This window comes from Solea solea, chromosome 1 (genome assembly GCF_958295425.1).
Source record: "Solea solea chromosome 1, fSolSol10.1, whole genome shotgun sequence".
Classification (NCBI taxonomy): Eukaryota; Metazoa; Chordata; class Actinopteri; order Pleuronectiformes; family Soleidae; genus Solea; species Solea solea.
In genome coordinates this window covers 6,021,698-6,047,995 of record NC_081134.1, presented here as the reverse complement: position 1 = coordinate 6,047,995, position 26,298 = coordinate 6,021,698, and the positions used below count along the sequence as shown (strand labels likewise).

General features: G+C 41.5%; 1 protein-coding gene across 1 annotated transcript; it reads right to left on the bottom strand.

Annotated features, from left to right (window-relative positions):
* Window positions 1-824: 824 nt before the first annotated feature.
* col6a1 (collagen, type VI, alpha 1) lies at window positions 825-25,265 on the bottom strand. Its single transcript, XM_058636562.1, has 35 exons — window positions 24,901-25,265; window positions 23,368-23,497; window positions 22,295-22,495; window positions 21,531-21,690; window positions 20,403-20,516; window positions 20,209-20,229; window positions 19,920-19,940; window positions 19,783-19,827; window positions 19,611-19,664; window positions 19,425-19,469; window positions 18,880-18,906; window positions 18,736-18,762; window positions 18,574-18,618; window positions 18,401-18,454; window positions 17,763-17,825; window positions 17,608-17,670; window positions 17,456-17,509; window positions 17,284-17,319; window positions 17,135-17,197; window positions 16,881-16,943; window positions 14,300-14,362; window positions 13,819-13,881; window positions 13,625-13,675; window positions 13,502-13,537; window positions 13,254-13,316; window positions 8,578-8,643; window positions 6,419-6,454; window positions 6,025-6,061; window positions 5,798-5,806; window positions 5,573-5,706; window positions 5,128-5,234; window positions 4,053-4,239; window positions 3,793-3,964; window positions 3,054-3,083; window positions 825-2,878 (listed from the first exon to the last, which is right to left on the bottom strand). The coding sequence occupies exons 1-35, from the start codon at window positions 24,983-24,985 to the stop codon at window positions 2,274-2,276; spliced, it is 3,030 nt and encodes a 1,009-aa protein (XP_058492545.1). The 5' UTR covers window positions 24,986-25,265; the 3' UTR covers window positions 825-2,273.
* Window positions 25,266-26,298: the final 1,033 nt, after the last annotated feature.

The window sequence follows — 26,298 nt, the reverse complement described above, 5'->3', positions numbered from 1 at the left end:
GCTCATATCGCCCACCCCTACCCAACAGTTGCTTTTTCCGAAAAAAGCTGGGCTTTTACTTTTAACCCTAACCCTTGTAGTCACAACAGATACGTTCACAACCTGCTGTTGTGAATGCATCTCATCCGCCTTCCCCTGGTACATGCAGTCTTTTTTTTTTTTTTACTGTATTGCTTAAAATGGTTTGTAGGTTTGTAAATACACCGTAATTGGATCGCTCTGCATCAATCAAAGTGCCATCTGCATGCTCAGAAGACAACGCCAGAGCTTGTGCTAGCTTGCTAAATCCAATGAGAGACAGTTGCAGCAACACTATGGCAGAAAAGGAGCCAACAACAGGTGTTGATCGCAAACGAAAGACGTTTTTTTTTTTGGAAAAGCTACTGCCAAGAAAAAGGATGATGCAGAGCGATCCAAGACCAGAGTGAACATCGGTGCTGAAAGCCCGGAAAGGGCTGCAAAGTGATGCACTGGTTACCCCGTTTCTACTGGACCTGTAGGTTCACTTCACGTCTGAACTTTTGAGAGTATTTGTTGTTTTTCTGCATCACGTTGTCGTAACATATGCTGTGCGGTGCTCATGAATCCGTGTTCGTTGTGCGTTCCTGTAGCTTGGGAGGGAAGTCTTAGGGAAGGGGCTTGGACTTTTCAACTCAATGTAGCCTGCTCTAACTGTTTTTCCAGGATCTCCAACCCTCCCTTTAAACAGAGTGCAGGTGAGCTGACAGGAGATAAAAAGCAATATAAAGACATTTATAAAATGAATTCCAAGCTTGTCGTTGTACGTGCTGATGCGTCTGAGCGTGGACAAAAGTGAGCGGAGACAGTTTTGTGTAGCAACCTTTATTGAAGGAGCTCTTACAACACTACTGAGGCTGTGTTTCCTCAGGAAAAGTATCTTCTTGGACAACATGGGTAGAGGCTGATACACTGAGACTAATAGCACCACAGATAATAAAAACAACAGTACATTGGCTCTAAGCCACTGATGGCAACAAAATGTAAGGTCTATAATTTACAGTTGTGGGGATCTAAAGTGTGTGTGGGGAGTGTGAGGGGCTCTCAGCGTGAGTCCCATTAGGTTTGTTTTCCAGACGTAAACCATGACAGATGTTTTCCTACCTTACTAATGAATTTTAAAGTTGCATGAGTGTGTGTGTGTGTGTGTGTGTGTGATGGAGGCCTCAGTGCTGAACCTAACAACAGGTTTCTGTCTTTCTGTCATCTGAACCACTGACCCCTGAACAACTGTTTAGAGAACAATCGCCCCAAGGCCACACATAAAAAAAAAAGTTACCTCACCACAAGGCACACTATGCCATGTCATGTATGTCATGGACACACAGATGTGTGGACGCATGCACACACTGAGACAGAATCACACATGTTGAATCCAGCTGTTGTGTCGTCATCATAACCAGGTTGGAATTTTGTTTGAGAATACATCTGAAGTCACATTCTGTTGATTTGGTCGACTATTAAGAGCTTTCAAGTGATGCCAGATGTAGGTTTTCACCAAGTCCCGTGTAGGCTACAACATTTCCAATTAATTACCCAAATAGCTTCAAAAGGATAAAACACAGCAGGTCTGCTATGTTTCCCTCGTGTTTTAATGATAAACAAGTTACTCACACATCTGGCACCACTTGAAAGACTGGTCAGAAGATAAAAAAACAACAACCAACAACTCCACATTTGATCCTAAACACAAATCTTTCAAATGGCAGGAGCTTGAGTCGTGGAGAGACAAGAGCTTGGCCTCAAAAATCAATTTTTATCTCCCATCAGATAAAGCTGAAGATGATACAGGGATGAAGAATACCTGAGTAGAGATCAGCCCACTAAGGAAAGCATAAAAAATCATTTTAGATACAGCCTCTCCAGGACTGAAGCAATCCATTTATTTTTTTAAATGGGACATTTTGACCCTGGTCTTTGCCTCCCAGCAATTCCTTCCAGTCGTTTATTTTTGAAACAACCTCTAATACTCTGAAATGGTGCCATGAACTGGGTTATGGGTGAGTGAATCAAGACAGAAGATGGAATTTGTGCGCAGCCTGGTTTGGTCTTTATTGGAGGCTCGGCTCAGGATGAAAAAGTCCCATGGACATTTCATGAAGACATTTCCATTTGTCCGCCACACAATCATTTGTCGTTTTGTGACATTTCTTTAAAGTACTCGAACACAGTGTATGGTAAATGAGTGAGACGGAGTAATCATAATGGGACTAAAAATCTAAATTAAGTTGGTCCTGTTTTGTGGGGCCCAGCATTTAGCGCATGGACACTCTGCGGGAGACGGTCTGGGAGAAGACCCCGCGGAGCAGAGACGGGTAATCGGAAACACGGATGAGGTGGCGCTGGGCGTAGCTGATGTCATCCGGCCGTCCCCTGCTCACCAGTGTGCGCAGGTTGGCCTCATTGACCTGGCTGCCAACGGCAATGACAAAGAGCTCCACTCCACCCTCGGAAACCTCGCGGACACGCTTCTCCAGCACAGGCTCAGTGACGGCCTGAGACCTGCCGTCAGAGAAGAGCACCAGCTTCTTGATGCCTCCTGACGCATCGCCTCGGCCACGTAAATTTCTAACTGCGAATTCCATGGCCTCTAACACGTTGGTGCCATCGTTTTGGAAGGCTGCCTCCTCAATCCGACTGGACAGCAGAGTAAAATTGTTGGTCAGCGCCTGCTCCATGCGGGCACTTCGGCTGTACTGGGCCAGACCCACTTTGACATTTGCACCCGCGCTCCTCTTAGCAGTCAGGAAGCGGTCGGCTAAGCGGCGGATGAAGGTCTTGCTTGTCTCGAAGTTCTTCTGGCCCACACTGGCTGAACTGTCCATCATCACCAAAATGTCAGCACTTTCACCGAAACTAACTGCAATACACAAACACAGGCACATCAGGAGTAGAGTAGGTAAACGGCTGTTTGTGGCGGTTCTGTAAATGTCAACGAGAGAGCAAGAACGGTGCAACACAGCCTCGGATAGCATTTGATAATTAAATGTTTCACTTGTAAAAAAAGAAAAAAAAAAAAAGAAAAGGAGACTTACTGGGACATTTGTAGTCTGGGCATCTCTTATCTGGACGAGAGAAGAAGAGTTAGGTAAGTGTGTTTATTTAACATTGTTATAATACACTCGGCTTTATATTTTTGCTTCGAGTCTGCCATTAAAAGCCTGCGGGGGCAGTGTTGTGACTTGTTGGTCAGGCCTAGGTTCAACGACGACACCCGTTTTTTTGCCAAGACAATTGGATGACCAGAGGGTGCATTCACACCAGCTCATTTGGGGAGGTGTGAACGTGAAACTGAACTCTGATGCGCCTCAAAGAAGCAAACTCTGGTCCGCCTAAAAAACGTCGGCCTCGGTCCGCTTCAAGTGAAGCAAATGCAGGAAGCAGACGCAGGGCATTGTGGGTACAACGCAGGGCATTGTTTCCCTGCATTAACCAATAGATGAGTGAGTTTTCTTGTCCATTGTTTGTCTTCTCCTTCAGTAATTCTCGATGCAGCGCCCCCTCAGGCGAGGAGGGGAATACGTTATTCAAAAGGTTTGGTTTGTTTCACGAAAGTGCAGCGTGAAAGCAATTCAACCAAGTTCACAATCGTACCGAGTCATACGAACTATTAGGTGTGAAAAGGACCTAAATATAATTGTGCATCACAGAGTCAACTCCATCTTACGTACATACAAGATGCTGACTTCAACTGTGGATTGAAATGAATGTTTTGATATTGCATGTGATGCCAAGGCAACAAACCTCATGTCGTAATCAAACACATGCATTTACCTTGACAGATTCTGGATGTTAGGTTCTGCAGGAAAGTGTCCTCTAGCAGCTCAGCAAAGTTGTCCAGGACAAAGGAAAAGCCTGGTTTTGGGTCACTCTTACAAACCACATTTTCAAGCTGCTCCTGGTTGGGCTGTCGACCCGAGTAATCCTTCACTCCTAATCCACCCACCTGCAGATGACACAAGATAGCAGTTTAGGGTTAATTAGAGGCTGAGTGGTGCAGCAGGGACAGTGAAAGTGTCTTTCCAGGTACTCACCCGGACGTTTTTACCACAGAGGACGTCGAGGGGAACCCTGTCCCTGACAATATCAGAGCGGCCGTCGGTGAGAACGAGAACGACTCTGTTCTCTTGTTTCATCAGTTTGATTGTGTTGTTCAGGGCAAAATCAAGGGCCTCGCCTGTGTATGTGGCCTCTGCAATCCAGCGCAAGTCCCTCACTGCCCTGGACGCAAGACACAAAGACGAAGGAAGATTAAAAAGTCAGTGGCTTTTTAGGGAAAGCGGTGCCAAGAATGGAAAAAACATCAATTTCTGTTGCCTGTTGAATCACAACATCACAGGAGAGTCTTGAAGGATCATGTTGCTTAGATTTTAGACTGTTGGGTTCTGAAGATTTTCCTTACTATGCCAAATGTAACATGTAAGCAATGTTTCAGGTTTAGAATTTGCATTGTTATGGTACATTGTTATTGCTTCAATCATGTAGTCCCTATGGATCAGGCCAGGACATTTAAATAAATAAAATAAACTGTTGAGTCTGGTTTTATCTAATTTCTCTCACCTGACGACAGCTACAGCCAGGAAAGCTCACTAACTTACATGTTTGACCTCGTTGGTTGAAGCAATACATACATGTACTTTAACATTTTAAAACCACTCTCTGTAAACAGAGAATTTAAGATTTAAGCTCCAGTGTCCCTGGTGCATCGGGGAACTACGGTGGACCTTTAATTTACTTGTGCATGATTGAAATAAGAGAAACAGTTTTACTTTAAAGCTATTTTGTGCTAACTGTCCAGCTCTAGACTGATCGTACAGATGTGTTTGATGATGACATTTAAATATTTCCCTGACAGCAGCTTTAAGACAACTTAAAAAAAACTGCAGCTGCCCTGCTTGCCCCTGATGAGGACTCTGAGCTCCTTGTGGTGCTGAAACTACTTGCTGATTTATGTTTGGTGAGTCATGTGTGTGCGCTGGACTGTGGCAGATGCAAAATGTAAGTGAAACATTAAAGTCGAAACCTCAGCAACAGCGGTGACTCATGATGAAAAACCATTACGCTACACATGGCCACAGAAGAGGCATTAAGGCATGCATGGGAACTCACTGTTTAAATTCAGTGAGGCTGACGGCGTTGCTGCCCAGTTGGACGACTTCCTGGGCTCGTGCTCCACTGTACTGGACGACACTCACTCTGGACTCATTACCTGAAAACTGGAAAGAAAAACATTGCATGGTGACCGTTTGTTTTGCGCTTTCCTCTGTCAACAGTTCTGCACCCCGCCCATCCTGACTAATTATATCCCCACTGGGAGAGGAGAGTCATTGGAGAGACATAAAGGCACGTTCCAAACCAAGAGACAATCTTTCATTCACACTTTCTATTTTGAGGTTTGTTCTCGGGACAAGCAGTATCGTGACATCTAAAGAAACAACAACACAACATTCGCAGCATTGTTGGAATCATTTTTGAAAAACACGAGTCCTGGTACAGAGGTGGAGGCGTTTAAAAAAACAAAACAAAAACACAATGATTTCAGAGAGGAACCTACCTTGACTTGTTGGTCTTTGATCAGTCTATCTATGACTGTGATGATGAAGTCTTTGGCAAGAGCAAAGTTTGAAGCTCCGATACTCTCCGAGCTGTCAACGATGAAGGCCAGGTCCAGAGGTGCACACTTACACTCTGAAAACAGAGAGAGGGGAAAAATTCAAAACCGCAAAGGATCGCACACGTCATGACGTCAATGTCAATAACCGATTGTGCACAAACGTACCACAGCAGGCTGCCAGGTGATTCGAAAAAAGGTGGAGACACAAGAAACACAAACACAGAGTTAATCAACTGTGCAGAAAAAAAAAGACGACATTAAATAACCCGTGTGACCTTCACATTCTTCAGGATTCAATGACATGTTTGCCTAATCAGGCTCTAAACGTAGAGTTCACATGTCTTCATTTCTCCGTATGTGTGTGTGTGTGTGTTTAGAGCGTATAAACTTACAGCAGAGCTTCATGATGATATCCAGAATTTCACATTCCTGCCGGAGAGAGGTGGAGTACATTGGAGTATTGCAATACGCTGTTAAATCATATTATGTAACCTTTTAAACACAGAACATCGCCAGACTGTTTGAAGTTGCTCCAAATGCAAAAAGAAAACATAACCGTAGAGATATTTTACTTGAAAGACTGGCCAGTGAATGGCCACAGATTTTGTGTACAGGAAATTGGATGTGTGGCTTTTCAACTGAACATACAGTATCACTTTCAGGCTCAAAACAAGCGAAATCTGAAGGGGGAAATTAAGCTTAGCTGCTAAATTTGGTTACTGCTCCGTGGCTCAAATGAGAGCAGAGGTTCAGATTAAATGGGCTAATTCATTTTTTCATACTCACATCAGTTCCTTGTGGTCCAGGAGGCCCAGGAGGTCCCTGAATGGAAAGAGAGTAGAAGACTAAATGATTCACCCACTGATAGATGTGGATATCTATCTTATTTTTTATTTATTTATTATTTTTAAATGGCTGGATAAAAGTTTATCTGGTCAGACTTCAAGATGAAAAACTCCTGGAGGAGTATTTTTTTTTTGTAGCTGGGAAAAAAAATTGTGACTCTTTGGAAAACCAGAATCCCTCAGTCACAGAACCCACATCCACACCCACACACTTTGTGAGCACAACTATCTTCCTGCAACAACATATGAATCTTCCAAAAGTTCATTGCCGCAGCATTTTGTTTTTTTGCTTGGCTGCAGAAAACCATCTGTTTTGGTTTAACAGACACTAAACTTGGTTTAACAGCATTCTTTTCTTTGACAAAGCGTAGCTTGCAAAAGAAGATAAAGAAAAAAAGGAGAGAGGGAGAGACAGAGACAGAGAGAGAGATTAACTGGAGAGGAGACATTTTTACTGAGAATCTGATGCAAGTGTTCACAAAGAAATATGCAGCACAGACACAAGGCAGAGGAGGAATGAAAGGTAGAAGGAGGGGGAGACGGGAGAAGAAAGAGAGTTTGAGCACAGACAGTTTGTCCCAGAGAACATGTTTTAATACACAGTGATATATTTAGATCCTGTGTTGGTTGATTTTTTGTTTTTGTTTCACACAATCCACAAAAAACCACAAGCTTTACTTGAGATTTAGTGGGAAGAGGGAATTATGCTATTTTTCCTACTTACAGATGAGTCAAACTATGGGATCATCTTTTACTTCTTAGCTTGTGGTTAGGTGTGATGAAGACTTAAAACTGCAGTGCATAACTTTTTTTACTTGTACGTTGTGCTGGTAAAGTGAGACGGCGGCAAACAGTTTAGCGTTTGAGTGAAAACACAGGTCAGGTCTGATAGTATTGTTTGACAGAAGGGGTTTTTGGATTGGAGGACACGGCATACAAATAATGTTACACTCGTTTACATGCACGGTTTAATCGAGCTAAGGCCATAGTCCGACTAAGACAGGCCGTCGGACAACTTGAAGGAGGACAAAATGGATTTATTGGCCGTGTGCGCCTGACTCCGCCTCCGTAGGGGGCGCTGCATCTCTCTATAAGCTAGAGCTGCTGTCGCCGTATGATTTCCGGCAACAGTTCTGCAGTTTATATGTCGTATCCTACTTCCGGGTCAAAGACTGGAAACTTTGGTGCATGTGCAGAACGCCAAGTCCAACTCCAGTCTGACTATGAATCGCATTATCAGGTATGTTAGTCCGGCTAAGACTAGCTTGATTTTAGTCGGACAAAAGTGTTTTCATGACATTAAAAAAAAAAAGTCTGACTAAAATGGGACTTTTAACATGCACGAGTGTTTCTTCTCAGTAAGACGAACAAGGCAGAATAATAACATCAACAACAAAAATGACATTAAGTTACGCACTGCAGCTTTTAATCAGGTTAAGCTCATTTACTGGAAGTGTTTGGGATCTACAGCAACGTCCACGTCACAGGAGTAGAAACACAGGGAGTAAAAATAACAGGTTCAAAGCAAACATTTGATTGTACTAAAAATAAATGTCTGTAGAGCAAATACCTTTTAAAGCTGAACCTGTATCTATTGTGATCTAATCCATTTAAAAACACATCAGTGAATCACAACACTGTCATAATTGCTTCAACTAATGATTATTCTCTTAACTAATCGAGCAATCGCTTGAGCCGTAAGATTGTCGGGAAATGTTTTGTGTGTTTGTCAAACCTGTTAATGACGACGTTCTCAAATGTCTCCAAACCAAAATGATTCAGTTTGAATGATTTCTTTGTTTATATGAAGCAAAGAAACCAGAAAATATTCACATTTGAGAAGATGAAAAATCAGAAAACTGGTTTTTAATTCTTCAAAAAATAGTTGATTGTCCAAAATAGTTGACGATGAATTTAGTCCTTTTTCAGCCCTAAATACTATAAATACTCAGCCTGTAAATACTCATGACTTCAGGAAGGGTCTTAGCTTTACATACAGTAGGTGAACAGCAGCACCTTTAGTGTCCTGACTTGCTTGTATCTGGAGATAAAGTCTACAACACACACACACACACACACACAGCTCCATGGTATTCTTACCGCTTTGCCCTCAGGTCCTCTGTGACCTTTGGCTCCTTTAGATCCTGGAGGTCCTGGCTGGTTGTTCTGTTAAAAGTAGAAAATGACATGGAGATTAAGAGCGAGGCCCACATCTGGGAACAAATCTTTGTGTCATTCGTGCAACAGAAATCTAAAAATCCATGTCGCGTGTGAAAATAAAACATGTATTATTTCCCTTGGATTTTGCTCCAACAAGGAACAATAATAATGATAATAACATGAGAAAGTATCATTTTAGAGGTGCGGTAAACAGGAATGGAATAAAACGCCGTCAGTATCGTATTCCAGCACAGATTATAACAGTAACTATCACAGAACATACAGTTCTTTACAAAATACTTTATAAATACAAATACTAGAAAGATGCAAATGAGCAACACGCCATAACTACTTATGTAACTATGTGATTAACTTTTTTGTTTTGATCATTGCTGTTACTGCTGTATCCTAAGATAAAATACTGTGTGTTACTGTGTGACTTTTCCTGACCATTAAAACTTTTACTTTGAACTGTTTAAACCTAATCTAAATACAACCATTTAAGAAGAGGCATCACAAAACTGCAAACACTAAAGGTCATCAAGTTGAGACCTTTAAAGCCCATTTGATACGTTGAGACCAGATCTGACCACATCAGTGCAGCTGCAGGGAGGGAGAACAGCTGAAGCCCCTGCAGCTGCCTCACTCTGATACTCATCACTGAGATTAGCGCTCAGATTGCAGGAGAATGGTGAATAAAGAGCTCAACACTGTGAAACAATTTATGGGAAAATGATGTCATCTTTAAGGTCCTTGTTACCAGAGACACTGTTTCTCACTGGTTTTAGGTCGACTGCCAGCAGGATTTAGACACGTTTGAAAGGAAATGATCAATGCTTAGTTATTTTATGCTTCATTAATGACTTTCAAAGTGCCTTGCAAATGCATGCAGATTCAAGGACAGTGACTCTTTTAAAGTAGTTTTACTTGTCCAGTCCAACATCAGCCTGTTCGTGTTTTGAACTGCACATTAAAAACCTAAATGGAAACAGAAAGAAAAGATTTTTGCACTTGAGAACTTAATGTATTGATAAAATGAAAGTACATTGGAAACAGATTCAGCAATTTCTGCATTTCACTGCACTGGAAACATTTTAATAAAACGTGTGGACTAATGAGGAAACCACAATGTTCCTCAACTTCTCAAAAGAAGCAAATGCAGTATAATAGACAGAAGCAGGACAATACCCCAACTTAATGGAAGTGCAGAAAATGTCTTTTAACAGCAGTTTCCTGAGGTGCAAGCTCAGCGATATGGTTCTCTGATTGGTGCACAGACCTTTTTTTTTCTTTTTTTTTTTTACCATCCAACCATCTGATACTTTTTTTAATCAAGATCCAGTGTCTTCAAATGCTAAATATAATAATAGAAGGTACTCAGAGAACTCATAGCTCTTCCATACACTAACATCTACCTCTCTTAACACTCTCTTCATATGCTTGATTTTTGTCGACGACCTCCACATTATTTATTGAAAAAAATAATGAAAAATGTTTATTAAAAACCTGTTTGTAAAAAAAAAAGTCATAATCTTTTCAGATGTTTTGGCACAATCCATCTTATAGACTGACGGACAGACAGACTGACTCAGAGAAAGACAGACAATGACACAGAGAACATGACCTATTATTAGCCAACCTCTGACCCTAAACTCTGTGCTCTGAATTCATGGTTTTGGAGACACATAAATGCTAATACACAGCCTTTCACGACGGACAGAAAATGAGACGCAGTGAGGACAAAAGGACGCTTTAAAATCGCTTCTGGCCTTGGAAGCCAAAGTAACACATCAGTTCTTCTGCTGCACAACCATCTGTCTACAGTATAGAAAAACAGCTAGAGAGCATGAAAGAGTGAGACACATACACACACACAGCCTTAAATAAGAGCACACAGGTGGCGTATGCATACACGGCTGTTTCCAATTTCTGCACATTCTCAACTTCAAATGTATCATCCACACACACACATATAAACACACATGTTTGCACCTTATTCATAGAGAGGACCCTCATGGACATAATGCATTCACAGGCCCCTAACCTTAACCATCCCAACCAAGTGCCTAACCCCAACCTAAACCTAAACCCAATTCTAACCCTAAAACTAGGTGTTAACCCCCAAAAATGTCCTCACTTTGCAAAAATGTCCTCACTCCATATAGTTTATAGGATTTTTGGTCCTCACAAAGCCACAAATACAAAAAACACACACACTGGTTTCCTTGACTTACATTTCATAAGCATAATTACAACTGGCCTAATCCTAACCCTGACCCTAACCTTAACCATAACCTCAGCCTAACCTTACAACGTCTTTAACAAGTCCCCATAATGTGACTGTGTGCACAGATTTAGGTCCCCACAACATAAGGAATACCAGACCCAGACACACACACACACAGAATTCTTGCAAGCAATGACCCTGATAAACTACATCATTACCGTAATTTATGCTATTCATCAAACCCTGTCTACTTAATGTAATAAATGAATGCCTATATGTAGACTTTCTTACCAAAGCATGTTAGCTCACAGATCAAAAACCTCTATCTTCTCTGACCCCTTAGTGTGTGTCCTGTCCTGTTCTGTCCTGTCCTTTTCTGTCCTGTCCTGTCCTTATTACTTCAAAACAATCAGGCCAGTGTCCATAGCTTCTCCCAAAATGTAACCTGATTGAAGTCTAACTGATTCCACTGCTCTATCCAACACCCTGAGCGACAGAGAAAGAAACAAGGGACTCTTTAGAAGAAACAAAGAGACCAATGAGTGCCTCTGGGGACACGTGGAACGTCATGGATTAACTTTTCCATAGAGGTGCATTAAACGCAGCGCTGTGTATTTATGCAAAGGGTTTGGTCGTGGACTGAGCAGCAGAGGAAAAGGAATTATGTTTTTAGTTTAAGGGAGTACTTTTATAGATATTTTGAGCTATTTCCTTATTTTTTTTTTAAGTTTTATACCAGTACAGACATTTTGAATGGAAGTCTATGGGAAAATAAGTTTACTTTGCACCTAAACAATTTCAATCAATTGAATTATGTTCCCATTTAGATGAAAATAGAAAATAAAGTATGGCACATATGATGAGTGTGACAGACTGAGTTGATATTGTCCAACAGGAGACTGGTTGCAGGTGACATCTCTGGAAAACTGGAGGCTTAAACGTCGACATGAGCATGGCCAAATCATGAATCTAGTTAGCTTAGCATATCACAAAACCATGGGAACAGGGAGATACAGCTCACATAACTGCTGCTTGTCATTTATACATATTAATTACAGTGAGCTTTGAACGCAGGATATTTTGGGTGCTGTGATTCGGTTTAGTCAATAATTACATAAAAATGTTTCAGCATAATGTAAATCAGATGATCTTACCAAATCTAGAACTAGAACAAAATGCCTGAGTCTTATTTGGCTCTGTTGGAGAAATCTGGCCCCAGAGAGGAGACTTTCACCAATCACAGGGCTCCTGTTGGCCCCTCCCCGTTCTATATATTTTCACTTTAATGCCTATAAGAACATGGTCCTTCGTGGGAGAGCAGCAGCAGTAACATCTGCTTACGCAACCTAAAAAAAAAGCAATGAAATGGCATGTGATGCTGATCATTAAAAACGTGGCACAACAAAAGCCATAATCTGAAAACGTTCTTTCACAATCTTTGTGCTATGCTAAGGTAACTGGCTGCTGCTGTTAGTCTCATCTCATCTATCATACACCGACAAAGTTGAACTATCCCCCGAGCCATTCTTTAGTTCATCCCTCTCACATTACATTTCACTGTTAGTACTGTACATGTCTATAAAAGTAAACCATATGGTTGATCTTCTGCCAAACTTTACTGACTGACTGACTCATGCTGTTATTTATATTTCACTCAAAGACCCAGTCAGGGTTTGGAGACAAGTGGCTCTTACAAGTTTGAACTCAAGACGATTTTTGTGTTGTTTTTTTAAAGTGACTTAACACGCTCGGAGCTGGCGTTGTGGCGACACGGCTGTAGAATCAGCTTTGGTTTCATGTTTCAACCAAGAAATGTGTGTAATTTCAACTTAAACACGACCAAGTTGAACCGGGGGTTAAAGCATTACAACTGGCACAGATGATCTCACACACACACACACAGTTGCCACAAACACACACATCGAAAGAGTAATGCAGTCCCTTCATCGTCTGCACTCATTTCCTGGTATCCTTGACAACGACATATACACAGCTGCATTAGATCACATCCTCCTTCCCCAGCGACACACACACACACACACATGCACGCACGCACGCACGCACAAAAAGTGTTCAGATCAAGCATTTCCAGCTGCAGAACAGAGGGAGTATGAGAGCACAAGAAAAAAAAAAAAAGAGCACGAAAAGAATGAAAAGGGCTACAGAGACAAAACAAAAAGAAAGACAAAAACATGGAATAAACAAATGATTAGATATATTACTATAAGTGCTAAAAGCCACAAAAAAAGAAAGAAATATGATAAATAAGTGCCAATAAAACCAGACATGTGATTCACATCCTGTCAGCACTCGCTGCCAAGAAGGGATTGGGGAAAGATAAAATGAGATCAAGAGCGTGGAGCAACTGCAAAATTGGAGGCAGACTCACATCGGGGCCTGGATCTCCAGGCTCGCCGTCATCTCCTTTAGGCCCAGGGGTTCCCTTGCCACCCTTGAATTTACAAAAACAAATTGTTAGATGGGACATTTGATTATAATTAATTTCAAACAACAATAGACAAATTCTGAATCTGTGTCAACACTGACGTAACATTGCTATTTCAGCTCATGTACAGTACGTGATTTCTAATTTATGTTTGATTCACAAGGTAAGATAAATATGTAGAGATGACCTACCGGCTCACCGGCATCTCCACGGGACCCAGGATAACCCTGATAGAGACAAAGATAATCAAAATCAAACAATATAAATATAGAGAGAAATCACATGCATATAATTATTCACTAATTACCACTCACCTGGAAACCAGGACAACCTGCGGTACCATTTCCCGGGACACCGTCCGCTCCCTTCAATGAAGAAAAAGAGACACTTACTGGTCCATCCACTCACACACATTCATAAACGTCATGACATGGTCTAAGATGGATGGCAAACATCTGTCTCTCTGTCTCTGTCTCTCTCTCGTTCCCCATCTTTCCCCCTCACACACCCTCTCTCCCAGTGTGCCTCTGTCTCCTGGAGCTCCTTTGATTCCTCTTGGTCCTTTAGGTCCCTGAAAGACAAAGGAAAAAAATTAGAAACTTATGAAATGTTACATGACATACTGTTTGCTGTCAAGGCACTCTGTGTGTGTGTGTGAGAAAGAGTGAGTGTGCATGTCTTTGTGTGTGTTTCAGACTGACTTGACTGCTTATGCAACAATCAGTTAGCAGTCCCAGCTAAGCTACTTACTTAGTGATGGCCAGTGTCATGTTTAAGATCTAGATGAAATGATTGTTCATCATTTTACTATGAATGGCCTTAGGTTAAGGTTAGGCTTAGGCATACACAAAGAATAACACTTTGTTTAAGGCCAGAGGCGAACATGCAGGCCTCAATTTCATGTTGCCTACCACTTAATATCAATTTTTAATATAACACTTTTATTTTGAAATTATGTGAAATATCATCGTGTGTGTCATTGGACTCACTTCTCCTCCAGGAGGTCCTTCATCTCCTCTGTAGCCAGGAGGCCCTGACTTGCCAAGCTCACCCTGCAAAACAGCAATATTGTCAGATATTTTACATTTCCTCCATTGACTGCGTTCACCTCAGTCAACATTGTGAAGGCTAATGCTAACGCTCGAATAAGTGTATAACGGTCTTAAAACTAAAATTGTTTGGTTTACGTGAAAAGTTCCCTGTCACACTAGATGTCACTAATTCTTACACAAAACGTAAGTAAACTCATGGCGATGGTTGTGGTCTGAGGCACCGGTAACCACAACTGATGTTAATAATGAAGTACAGAGAATATAGCTCCATCACTGCTGCCAGGTGAGAGGTTTTCATCTGCTGTTATTTTGCTTTCAAAGGGGAAAATGTGCCAATTGATGTCATTTCAAGATCTGCAAATATGGCAAACTTAAAGGTCCCATGTGTACATTTTTGAATACATAATTCAAAAGTATGCTTTTTAAATACAGAATGTTTGGTTTTCATAGCTTTTGATTTAGCCTTTCATTGTGTACTTTAGGCAAAGGCCTTTCTTTACAGAATCAAAGAGTGTTTACATCCTATCTTGTATGCAAAGGCCACCATGGATGAGTTCAAGTCCTTCATTTGTTGTATTCCGCAGTCTCACCATTAGATGTCACTAATTCTTACACACTGGACATCTAAGCTACGCTACACCTAATCTATTTGATACTGCTTGATCAGTCTGTGAAAGGATGTTTAGATATATAAACCAATGTTCCATGAGTGTCCATGTATAGTATAGTAGCATCCTCTCAGGACTCAAACTGTGTGTCAGGTCAGACAACAGCTGGGCACAGCTGCTACTTCTGCTGCCACAGAACAGAACTCTTAAATGTACTGATGGCTGTGGTCAGAGGAAATTTACATAGTTCGCTTTTGTTTGAGTTTTGATCTTCTTCCATTTCCTGTCTCTGAGCACAACCACACTAAACCCTGGCTGGATGTACAGACCTGCCTCTGGGTGAGACAGGAAAAAAAAGTATGCCCCATTGGCTCCATGAATTAAATGAATGTTTGCACGAGTACACTTATAAATTACAATTAAGCACTTCTCATATGTAATACCGTAAAATACTCCTTGACAGATTTTAATGGGTGCAAAGCACTTAACTGCATGTGGAGATACAGTTTTTCCTCAGCGTGTGAGGTTCGTACGAATTAACAAGTCAGTTATTCCATGTTTTCTCTACTTCGGTTGCTCGCTGGTCATTCTGCTCTGATGAAAAACGGAGGCTTAGACGGACTGAACAAAAGAGCTATTGAAGGGTCTGACATCATGGAAGCCCCCACAACTAAGGCTTGTAACGTATTATTATTATTACAGTGCCTGGTGCCTTATTAAGACAGCCAAACTGAGGCTTTGGCTCGAGCGGACGGAGAGAAGAACTGAGTCAGAGGGGAAAGAGTGAGTGTCGATGTTCCCAGTAAGAGTGAGAGGACTGAGAATGAGTGAGGGGAGCAGGAGTGGGCAGCAGTCTGGGGCACCAGCCAGGTTTGTCTCGGCTCGATGTGCTACACCTCAACATGAAGTTATAGATACGAGTCCTCACACATGAAAAACTGGGAAAATGAAACCACCAGTTAGAAAAGAGCCAACAAACAGAGCATGTAAGCTTCCGCTTGTGCCAGTTTCATTTTCAGGATTTACGTGTGCCTAATAAAGTGTGCGGTGTGGTCTTCTGCTGCTTCAAGGTCTGTCATGTGTGTTCATGGATGGTTCTTCACATACCTCGGTTACTGTTAACACTAGAGATGGATGTGTGTGAAAATCCCAGTAGATCAGCAGTTTCTGGAAAAAGCTAACCCGGCCCACCTGGCACCAACAACCATGCCATGTTCAAGTCTTAAAATGACCATGATGTGTCATCAGAGATTGAGGAAACGCTTGGTTGCCGTTAAAATCAAGGGGCTGCAGTGGAGATGTAATAAAATATAAAATATAGGCATGTTCTAGTAGACAGGAAGCTGGAGACGGATACTTTTCTACCAACCAGCGAAGCAACTGCAGTGAATGTTAATGCTCCCTCTCTTTATGTGAATAATATTTTTTACCGCCCATTATTGTCTCCTTGTCCTCTACTCTCATCATGTGGTAATCCAATGCTGCTGTTACACCGTCACTTTCAATTCCTGCTTGTTCCTGACATGTGAACATTTAATGCTTCAGTGTTTATGAAAATAAAACAGAGAGTGGGTCAATTATGTACAGTGTGTGTGTGTGTGTAACACCGGGTGTAAGTGGAGCTTCTTATTTCCGTGCTTTGGAAACTATGGCAACTGCGCTCTTCAATGTTTTCAACAGGGCTTGCAATAAGTTTTAAATGCTAAAGTTTGCTGTTGTTCATATTTTACATATATACCCTGTAAATCACTATTCTTTCCCATTCTGTTGCTTTGGTTTTATCAGGTCGATTTTATTGGGTCTACATGCCTAGATGCAGTGAGATGCAGCCATGTGATTGGCTGATTAGATTTTGGCGTTTCTGAGAACAGTTGAACCTGTGAGTGTATTTGAAAGTGTGTGCGTCTTACTGGTTCTCCATTGGGACCAGTTGAGCCCTCCCTCCCCTGCTCTCCACGGGGACCTGGATCGCCCTGGGAAGAAGAAGAAGAAGAAGAAGAACAAATGTTACAGATGACCTAGAGGCTTTCAAGAGAGGAACAACAAAAAAGGAACGTCAGAAACCTAGAGAAGTGCATGGGAAATCACACAACGAGAACAAATCCCATAAATTTCAAGACTAACGCCAGACACTTCATCCTTTCTCATCATCTTCAGCACTTACAGCTTCTCCTCTTGGACCCCTGTTTCCACGGGAACCTTGCTCTCCCCTCTCTCCAGCTAGTCCCTACAAGAGATTTGAAAGATATTAGTGCATATACTTTGCCAGTTAACGCACAGCAACACACTCGGTGATTAATCCTGTTCACATACCTTTTCACCACGAGTTCCATCTGGTCCAGGTGCGCCCTGAAACACACAGCAGCATATTAGGTGAGACATTAAAGATCTCAAAGTTAACTTTTTTTTTTTTTTTTCTATTAGTATGTAGTATAAAAACTAAACTGAACTAAACTAAACATTTTCTTGCAGTATCAATGCTTACATCATCGCCGCGCTCTCCTTTGTCCCCATTAGCTCCAGGTGAGCCGCGATCCCCCTGTCACAGCACAAATATCAACATATTTATCACATATTTTGCTTCTGTCATCATCATCATCATCATCATCATCATCATCATCATCATCATCTATTTACCCTTGGACCCAGAGATCCATAGTTCCCAGGCCTTCCTTTTTCTCCATCTCTTCCTTCATCTCCCTGGAAAAAGCACATATTGTCTTGTCACAGCCCCCCTGAACATACACTTAACAATCTCTGACAGCAAAAGTGTTTTTTTTTTCAAATCTTACTTTGCCTCCTTTCTGACCATATGGACCAGGATCTCCCTTTGGCCCAGGCTCTCCCTGCAAACCCTGGAAACGTACAACACCGAGACAAGTTTCAGTCCATAATCATGACCAGCTGAAGCCCCAACACAGTGTCAGAGGTCACGGCGCATGTATGCTCATGTACGTGAATGTGTTGTTTGTTTACAGTGTGTCTCTATAGCTCCATTTAAACAAATCTGACAGCAGAGAATGTAAACCATGTGGTGATTAAAGAGCCAGTGGCCTCGGTCTGCCTGCCTCGAGGCCTCCAGACGCAGGGTGTGATGTTGGTCAGGGCATCACTCTTAAACATGCACCTTCAGCTAATGGCTAATCTGTAAACGATGGAGCGGAGCCTCAGGCAGACTCTGCAGTGACTTGTCTTGTGTGTCAGTGTGTTTAAGAGAAGACTCAAGGCACAAATCAGAGAGACACAGTGTGTGTTTGTGTCCTCCCGTCTGCCGCTCTCATTGACTGTTTATTATGTGCAGTCCTTGAACCTTGTGTTAATGTCTCAGTGTCTTAACATTTCAAGGCTGGTTTCCATCTAGTTTGACGACGTGTGACAGTGAGAGCAACCATGAGCAAAACCATAACAGTGGGATCATTCTGCGACTCACGTCTGCTCCGGGAGATCCTTTACAGCCAGGAAGACCAGGGTAACCAGCTTCACCCTGATGAGAGAAGCCACAGAAACACATCAGTAACTTAATTACACTTGAAAACGACAACAGACAGACAGATCTGTGTCAAGCATGAGCTTCACTGATTGAATGCTGGGTCTGAAACTCACCTTGCGTCCATCAGTTCCATCTTTTCCCCCTTGACCTTTGTCTCCCTGAGAAGGAAAATGAAATACAGGAAAAATGAAATAGAAAGACAACAAAATGAATTGTTATATTTCTGAGCAAACGCGGAATAAAAGTGTTCTGTGTTGAGATCAAGAAGAGCTCACCTTGTAGCCTTTGGATCCTCTATCACCCTGCACCAAACACAGACAAAACCCATGAGCCATGAATTAAACAGCACAGAAGATGAAAAACAACAACAACGTATTTTAAGTATCCAAAAGTATAATGTTTGTGTGATGTGATAGTACCTTTCCTCCCTTGACACCTTGGTCTCCCTGGAAACAGAAATACACACATCATTATTAAAATCAGAATATGCAGCACAGTGTTTACTGATAGGGTGAGTAAAGTCTGACCTACACGTAAACAATCGGATATAAATCCAGTTAGAAGAGTCTAAGAAGAGTGGGACTATATTTTTTCTAGCTCATAAATATTTACAGGAAGCTAAAAAATGTGGGTTAAACACAAGGATAAAAAGAAATACTGCAGCCAAACCAATGACTGCTGCTGCTGCTGCTGCTGCTGCTGCTGCTGCTGAGACTTTGACCTTTACTGTATGAGAACTATATAATCCATATAAATAAAACACCATCAATGACATTCATTTATTTAGCTACATAAACTCCATGTTTAAATGTATATTAGTTAATAGTATTTCATGTAGAGTACAACATTTAATTGAAGCTCAAATCACAGTCAAAACATGGACAATTTGATATTGTTCAGCTCTACTATTACTGTTTCTTCTCTTCAGTATCCAGTGAGTCACATATTAGAAATTGCACTTTACCTTCATTCCACTGTAACCCACGGGGCCGGGATCTCCAATGCTGCCCTGTAACACAACAGAATAACTCATTATTTTTCAGTACAGGTGATTATTAGGTACAAATGTGATGGTGGTCGTTGTGTTTCTGCAGCGTGTTTGTGTTTTGTTGGTCGTGGATGAGTATGATTGCAGTGAATCTGCACTTACAATGTCACCAATATCTCCTTTCTCTCCTGGCATTCCTGGTCTTCCGCGTTCTCCCTTTATAGAGTAAACAAAACAGCACAAGTTCATTATTTTTCTGATATTCTTCTTTTTTTTCAATATTTCAGAGTAACTGCGCTGGGTTTTCTGATGTAACATGCATTCGAATGATCACCTTTGCGCCAGAGTCTCCATCTGGTCCTTTGGGCCCACCTGAAGCCTGCGCATGAGACAAAATACAACCAATGAGACATTGCACAAAAATTTCCATTTCAATTTGAATGGAAGGGATGTAATAAATGCCATACTTACATTGCAGTCAAAAGAGCAACACTAGACAAAAAAGGAAAGAAAGATTTTAAGGCAGGGAAAAAAATTTCACTTAAGACAATTATACAAGGAAACATGTACTGTAACTGCACTGGTTGTGTATTTCATCTTGAACATCATCTAATTTTAACTGTGTGATCCTTCCATGTTTGTTGCATATGAGAGAGTTTAGTAGAGTAATCAACTATAAGCAAATACATAGAAAAAGATTTCATTAGAATAAAGTTTGAATACACATACAAAGAATTTGATATATCTGAAAATCACTTACCACATCCTTTGTCTCGTTTGTCTGAAAGAAAGAAAGAAAAGAAAGCAGAGGTTAATTTGAAGTATTCTGTAAATAGGAGAGGAGAGGAGAGAGAGGAGAGGAGAGGAGAGGAGAGGAGAGGAGAGGAGAGGAGAGGAGAGGAGAGGAGAGGAGAGGAGAGGAGAGGAGAGGAGAGGAGAGGAGAGGATACATACGATAATATCAATGATGGTTCTGATGGTTCCCATCTTGGTGGATCTGGTGTCATCGGCAGCAGTGAAGTTCTGTCTGTAGTTCTGGTCTGTGGCAATGACTGACAGTCTGGTGTCCTGGTGAGACAAACACACACAAACACCTTCACCTACTGAAAAATGACACCTGTACACCTATTCTGGTAAACAGCAGCATGTGACTGAATTCCTGATTCCTTTACTCTGCTACAGTTTTGTTTGTTGAATCCAATTAGGCTTCTGTCAGTGCTCTCACTGGTCCTTAAGGAAGAAGCTTCAAACCTCAAATTGTAATATGTTATTTATGTATGTTTTTAAGATAAAAAGATTATGTTCGATTGTGTTTTTATTTGCACTTGGATAATGATCCAAATCACTAAATCAGACACTTTTATTTTGAAATTCAGTGAACTATTGTCCCAAATATTGTTATTGTAATATCATGATGAAATATCAGGATACAATTTTAAGCTCATATCATCCCCCCCTTATGAAAAGTAGCTTTTTCTCACTTGACCGATCCCCTTGTGACCGGATAAAAAGATATCATCTACTTAAAAGTTAATTAGTTAATCACTGTTTTCAAATATTGTAGTATTTCAGTTTATGGTAGTTGTAACAGTGATGTTTTTAAATACTGTTTGAGAAGCAAAATGTTTCAATTAATTTTACTCCAATGTACTTTGATGTACTTAACTCACCATGACTGTAACATAACTTGACTGTACTTCACTTGACTTAATTTAGTTCCTGACACTTTTTTGGTCAAGAACTGGATTTTAAGCTTGGCTGACAGAGGCTAATATTAATCACACCAAATTGTTGTTGTTTTTTTCTTCCTCACAAACACAGTCTATTTGAGATAAAAGTGTGTTTGAGTTTCTGAATTCCATAATGATTTTTTAGGACCCCTCATCCTGGGGGTACAGTGTGTAAACATTCAATGGTGACGTTCCATGTTGCAGCTGAATATCGCATTTGAGGTTTAAGATTCAAACATTTAATTTTGGGGTAGGGTTCGTGGTTGTGAATTCATAGTTGTGGCATTGAAGGTAAAGTGAGGTCGGTGCGGGCGTAGAAGCATGTGTGTGTGTGTGTGTGAGTGTTGTGTACCTCCTGGTCAGGTGAGATGGCCACGGCAAACACTTTGACTCCATGTTGCTTGGCCTCATTGGCAGCCTCCTGCACTCCGCCACATGGCTCTTTGTAACCAGTGATGGGGTGACCGTCTGTCACCACCACAATGTACTTGTTCTCATGGTAGTGGGAACCCCTGCACACACACACAACCACACACACAATTATTGAACTGCTCTTTTTTTACCATGTATTCCTCATAGTTAGATTATGGTTAGTTAAAGCATAAACTGGAGGAGTTAGGAATGACACTTTGTTTGCACTGTCCTAATATAAACGTGTGTGTGTGTCTGTGTGTGTGTACATGACTGTGAGAACACATTATGATTCAAACCTGTCTATGTGAGGACATCTTGACTGGTCCCCACCACTTTAAAGGGCTTTTTGAGGGTTAGGACATTAGATTCAAGGTTAGCTAAGGATTAAGTTAAGTGTTAGGGGTTAGGTGTTCAGTTGAGACAGTTAAGGTTAGGGTAAGGGGCTGGGGCATGCATTATGTTTGTGAGTGTGGTATTTGTGAATATCTTTGTGAGGACCAAAAAATGTATGAACCTAAGGAAGTGAGGACATTTTGGCTGGTCCTCAAATCCTGTCACCCCTAAAAAGGGCTTTTTGAGGGGTAATACCTGGTTAGGTTAGGGTTAGGCACTTAGTTGGGATGGTTATGGTTAGTGTATTATGCCATTATGTCAATGAATGTCCTCATGCTACGCAAACGCGTGTTTGTGCGTGCGCATTACCCAACGAGTAGCTGAGCAAGACCGCTCTTGATGGCACAGTCGGTGTATGTGCCCTTGCCGATGTATTTGATGGTGTCAATGTCATTCTTCAGAGCCTGACGTTCAGTGCTCAATTCGCTCAGCTCTCGCACGATGATGACGTCGTCACTGTAGTGCAGCGCTCCCGAGTTCCACGTCAGGATGCGGTCACATTTGTGGCGCCTGGACACACAGAGGTATGAAGTCAAATAAGCGTTATCAACACATACTTTTGTACATTACGACATGGTTTAATATACATATGTTTATATGTATATATGTATATGTATATATATATATATATATATATATATATATATATATATATGTACAATGAACAACAACAAACTGTACTTTGCCTCTGCACTGCAGTGCACTTAAATATTTTATATAAAAATAATGGATAGTCTATATTATATCAAACACATAACAATCGATCATTATTAAAAATAATTAACTTTATGAAACAATTACCAAGTTTCAAAAAGGACAACTATATAAACTTACCGCTGCTGATTATCAAAAATTGGCAATAATCAGCCTGATAAATCTATGCATTAGTTTAACAAGAATTCAAATTACAATTACTTAATAATTAGGGATAATAAAAATAAAAGTATTGCAATCAGTTCGACACTGGGTCAGTACCCACAGCTGTGTTTCTTTTTCAGTATTTTATTTACTTCAGATTTGTGTGTGTATTTCTTAAAGATATGCATAAAATAAAAACACATATCTCTTGGAAAAATGTGTGGTTGACCTATTCAAAAAAAAAAAGTGTTACAGAAATGACACAAATTACCTTACAAAATAACAGAATGTTGTGAAATGGGTCATGATAGTTTGTCATCTCTAAAAAAAAAAAAAGTGGGGCCCCTCATACAAACGTGTGGGAAACACAGCTGTGTTAGACATGTAGCCACTCCCACCAATGATATCACAGCCTCCCAGCAGAAAAGTAAGAGTAAGTAATCTGGTTGGTTAGACAATTTGTGAAAGTAACGGTTAGGTAATGTCTGTGAGTGTGTGAGTGTGTGTGTGTGTGTGTGTCTTACATGTCCTGGAGTTCATCTATGAAGCGCTTGGTGAATTCTTTAATCTGGTCAATATAAAAGTTGGGAGGTTTCTGTCTGAGGGCGACACTCTCAGATGTATCCAGGACGAAATAAAGGTCAACCGGACATTCTGCTCACAAAGGAAACAAACAAAGATGGCCATCAGCAAATGTATCGTCCCCCTGAGCTGATGTCAAACTGCACAATGGTGGACCACAGGCCGGTTAAAGGTCTTGTTTACAGCTGCAACTAGCAATTGTTTCCAGAATAGATTAATCCGTCCATTATTTCCTTGATTAATCGAGCACTTGTTTGGCCCATAAAATGTCAGAAAATATTGATCAGTGTTTACCAAACAATGGAAATGATGGTCTGCACAAACCAAAATTATTCCATTTACATGATTCCATTTACACTCAACCCAATTAATCAATTATAAAATTAGCTGACGATTCATTTAAAAAGTGTTGCAGCCCCAGTCTTGACTGCAGTGTGAAACTTTTGTTGTTGTTGATGTTATTCTGCTGTGTCTTTCATCTGGAAACTGGCTCCGTCAGACCTGGTGGAGCTTTGTGTGTGTATACAGCAGCAGAGCAGGAGTGGGTGGAGACAGAGAACATTTATCCTGACAAAACTGCTGATCCACTGGGGTTTTGGAGCGTTCACTTCTTTGTGTTTTCAGTCATACAGTCTACTCTTGTTTTACTAGCACAATGTTAATATTGCCTCTATTTGTTTTGACATGAAACAAATCACTTCCTGTGTGCGGTGTGTAAATATAGGCGTGTGACATGAAAACAAAACATTGCTATACAGAGAATCACACAAAGAGACACGTGTGAGGCTGATAGACATAATCAGGATTGATTATAATCATTTGCAACCACTTAGTAATAGACATTTGTTAATATTTAAAAGTTCTATAAGGCATCTCCATCCATCCATCATGATGGGTGTCACGTCTGTGGCTCTGGAGGCCTGTAGGTCACCCTGCATCACAGGGGTCAGGAGGTGGCTCTATCTGCTCCGTCTAGGTAGATTTATGTCAGTTGATAGGAATTTATATTCTGTATTTGTGCCACTACACTGACTGTCTGTATGTATGTGGCCTACATTGGTACTACAGCAACTCTTTGCACTGCACCTTGGCACGGGGACATGACTGCAAGACGTTCACCTGCTTTGCTCTTGTCCACATTTATCATTTTGTCCTCCACAGCACAGATAGTTCTTATACTTCTTAGACAGTAAACGCCTACACTAAGGCCACGCAATGAGACATTCATGAAATCAAACTGCAGGGCCTATACTCACACAGAGGATTTTCCTCCTGTCATGCTCTGATCTTCCACTTCACCAGACAGAATTCACAAATTTGCAAAGAAAACCAACATCTGGACCACCTCTTGCAGCAAACATCACTTCAGTTCACTCAAGCACATAAAGACAATTTGCATGCAACATAATAGCAAGAACAACAGATGGTTAAAATGTTTTCTCTTAGAAAATAAGAAACACTTTCAGCAAACTTACCCGCAAACTTGTTTCTTTGGATCTGCGTTTGCGCCCCAGTCAGGAAAACGCACAGCAGCGCAAGGAGCCCCCCGAGCGTCCCCATGGTTAAACTGCAAATAAAACTATAAAACTCAACAATTCAACACCCGCGTGTCCCAAACAAACAAAGTCCAAACCTCTCCGGCCTCAGAATCCGGCACTGTTTAACCCGATTCGGTGGACTTTTTGGTGATCCAGCGCCTTTGCCGCAGTTTGTCCGAGGCGAGACCCAGAGCGCGCAGAGGAGGACCAGAGCGCACGGTGGTGAGGGAGGAGGGGAGGGATGAGGAGGAGAAGGAGGAGGAGGAGGAGGAAGAGTTCACGCGCTTTCTCTGGGATGGTGAGTTAAACCATTAAACCAGAGCGCGCGCGGATTTACAGTTTACACAAAATCGCAGATATGGATGTTTCCTTAAAAGGGCTGCGCAGGGAGTGGGGGAGAGATTCACAGGGATAAACAAATGTGACTGTGCGAGAGTCTCCAATGTGTACAGATGTTTTTTCCCTTTCCGCAGGGACAAAAAAGTGCATGTAGGGACTGGTCCTTATTTCAGAACATGTAGAAATGTTTCTTTTTGACTCACACGGTTACAACTTTCCGTCCTACATGTGAAAATTAAACCATGAAACTCTGAACAGAGTAATGTCATCAAGCTTAATGAAAAGCAGCTGATGCACAACGTGGAAACATTTTGTATACTCTTTCTGGTTTTTTTTTTTTAAGTCTCTCTTTGCTGTGGAGGATGGGGAGGGGAAGGAATTCCAATACATCTGGATCACTTCTGCGTCCAGACCTGGACATAAAAGCAAGAGCTGGTTGAAGGAGAGGGTGGGAGTGGGTAGTTGGGGGGGGGGGGGGGGGGGGGGTTCTTCACTCCATTCTCCTCAGAGGCAGGAAGAGACACAGTGCCATCTACTGATTCTTGTGTGAAGATTTTGGACAGGACTCTGGAAACAGTTTTCGGGGCCCTGTGAGGCGCTGCCATGAACGGAGACAGGGAGGGGGAGAGAGGGAGGGGGTGTGGGCAGCATGGAGTGCTCATTTGGCAAGGTGTCGATGGGGGTGGATGTTACTGGGTTGCTGTGGATATACATGTGTGTTTGGGCCAGTTGGGAAGTCCTGGCCTGCACTCAGATTTTCCACTGAGATCACTCTGGGGGAAAAGTTCTGTGGAGAAAGGGTGGAGGATGAGGGGGGGAGACAACATCTGGTTGCGATCGGTGTTTATTAGCAAACTCTCATAGTAAATCTGCTGGATTATTGGCAGCTGCGTGGCTTTGTAAAGTTGTGTTACATGTATGTAATGATGTCTCAATAGAATGTTTCGTCATAAAGACATTACTGCATGCTCCATTGAATTGTTGAGGAATGCAATG

Bases quoted from the DNA above. Each gene is read 5' to 3' on its own strand.
- col6a1 (XM_058636562.1), bottom strand. From the start codon at position 24,985: ATGGGGACGCTCGGGGGGCTCCTTGCGCTGCTGTGCGTTTTCCTGACT. The intron at 19,665-19,782 runs GTGATCATTCGA...TACTCTATAAAG, and splicing joins ATGGAGACTCTGGCGCAAAG to GGAGAACGCGGAAGACCAGG. The intron at 17,671-17,762 runs GTAAGATTTGAA...TGCTTTTTCCAG, and splicing joins ATGGTCAGAAAGGAGGCAAA to GGAGATGAAGGAAGAGATGG.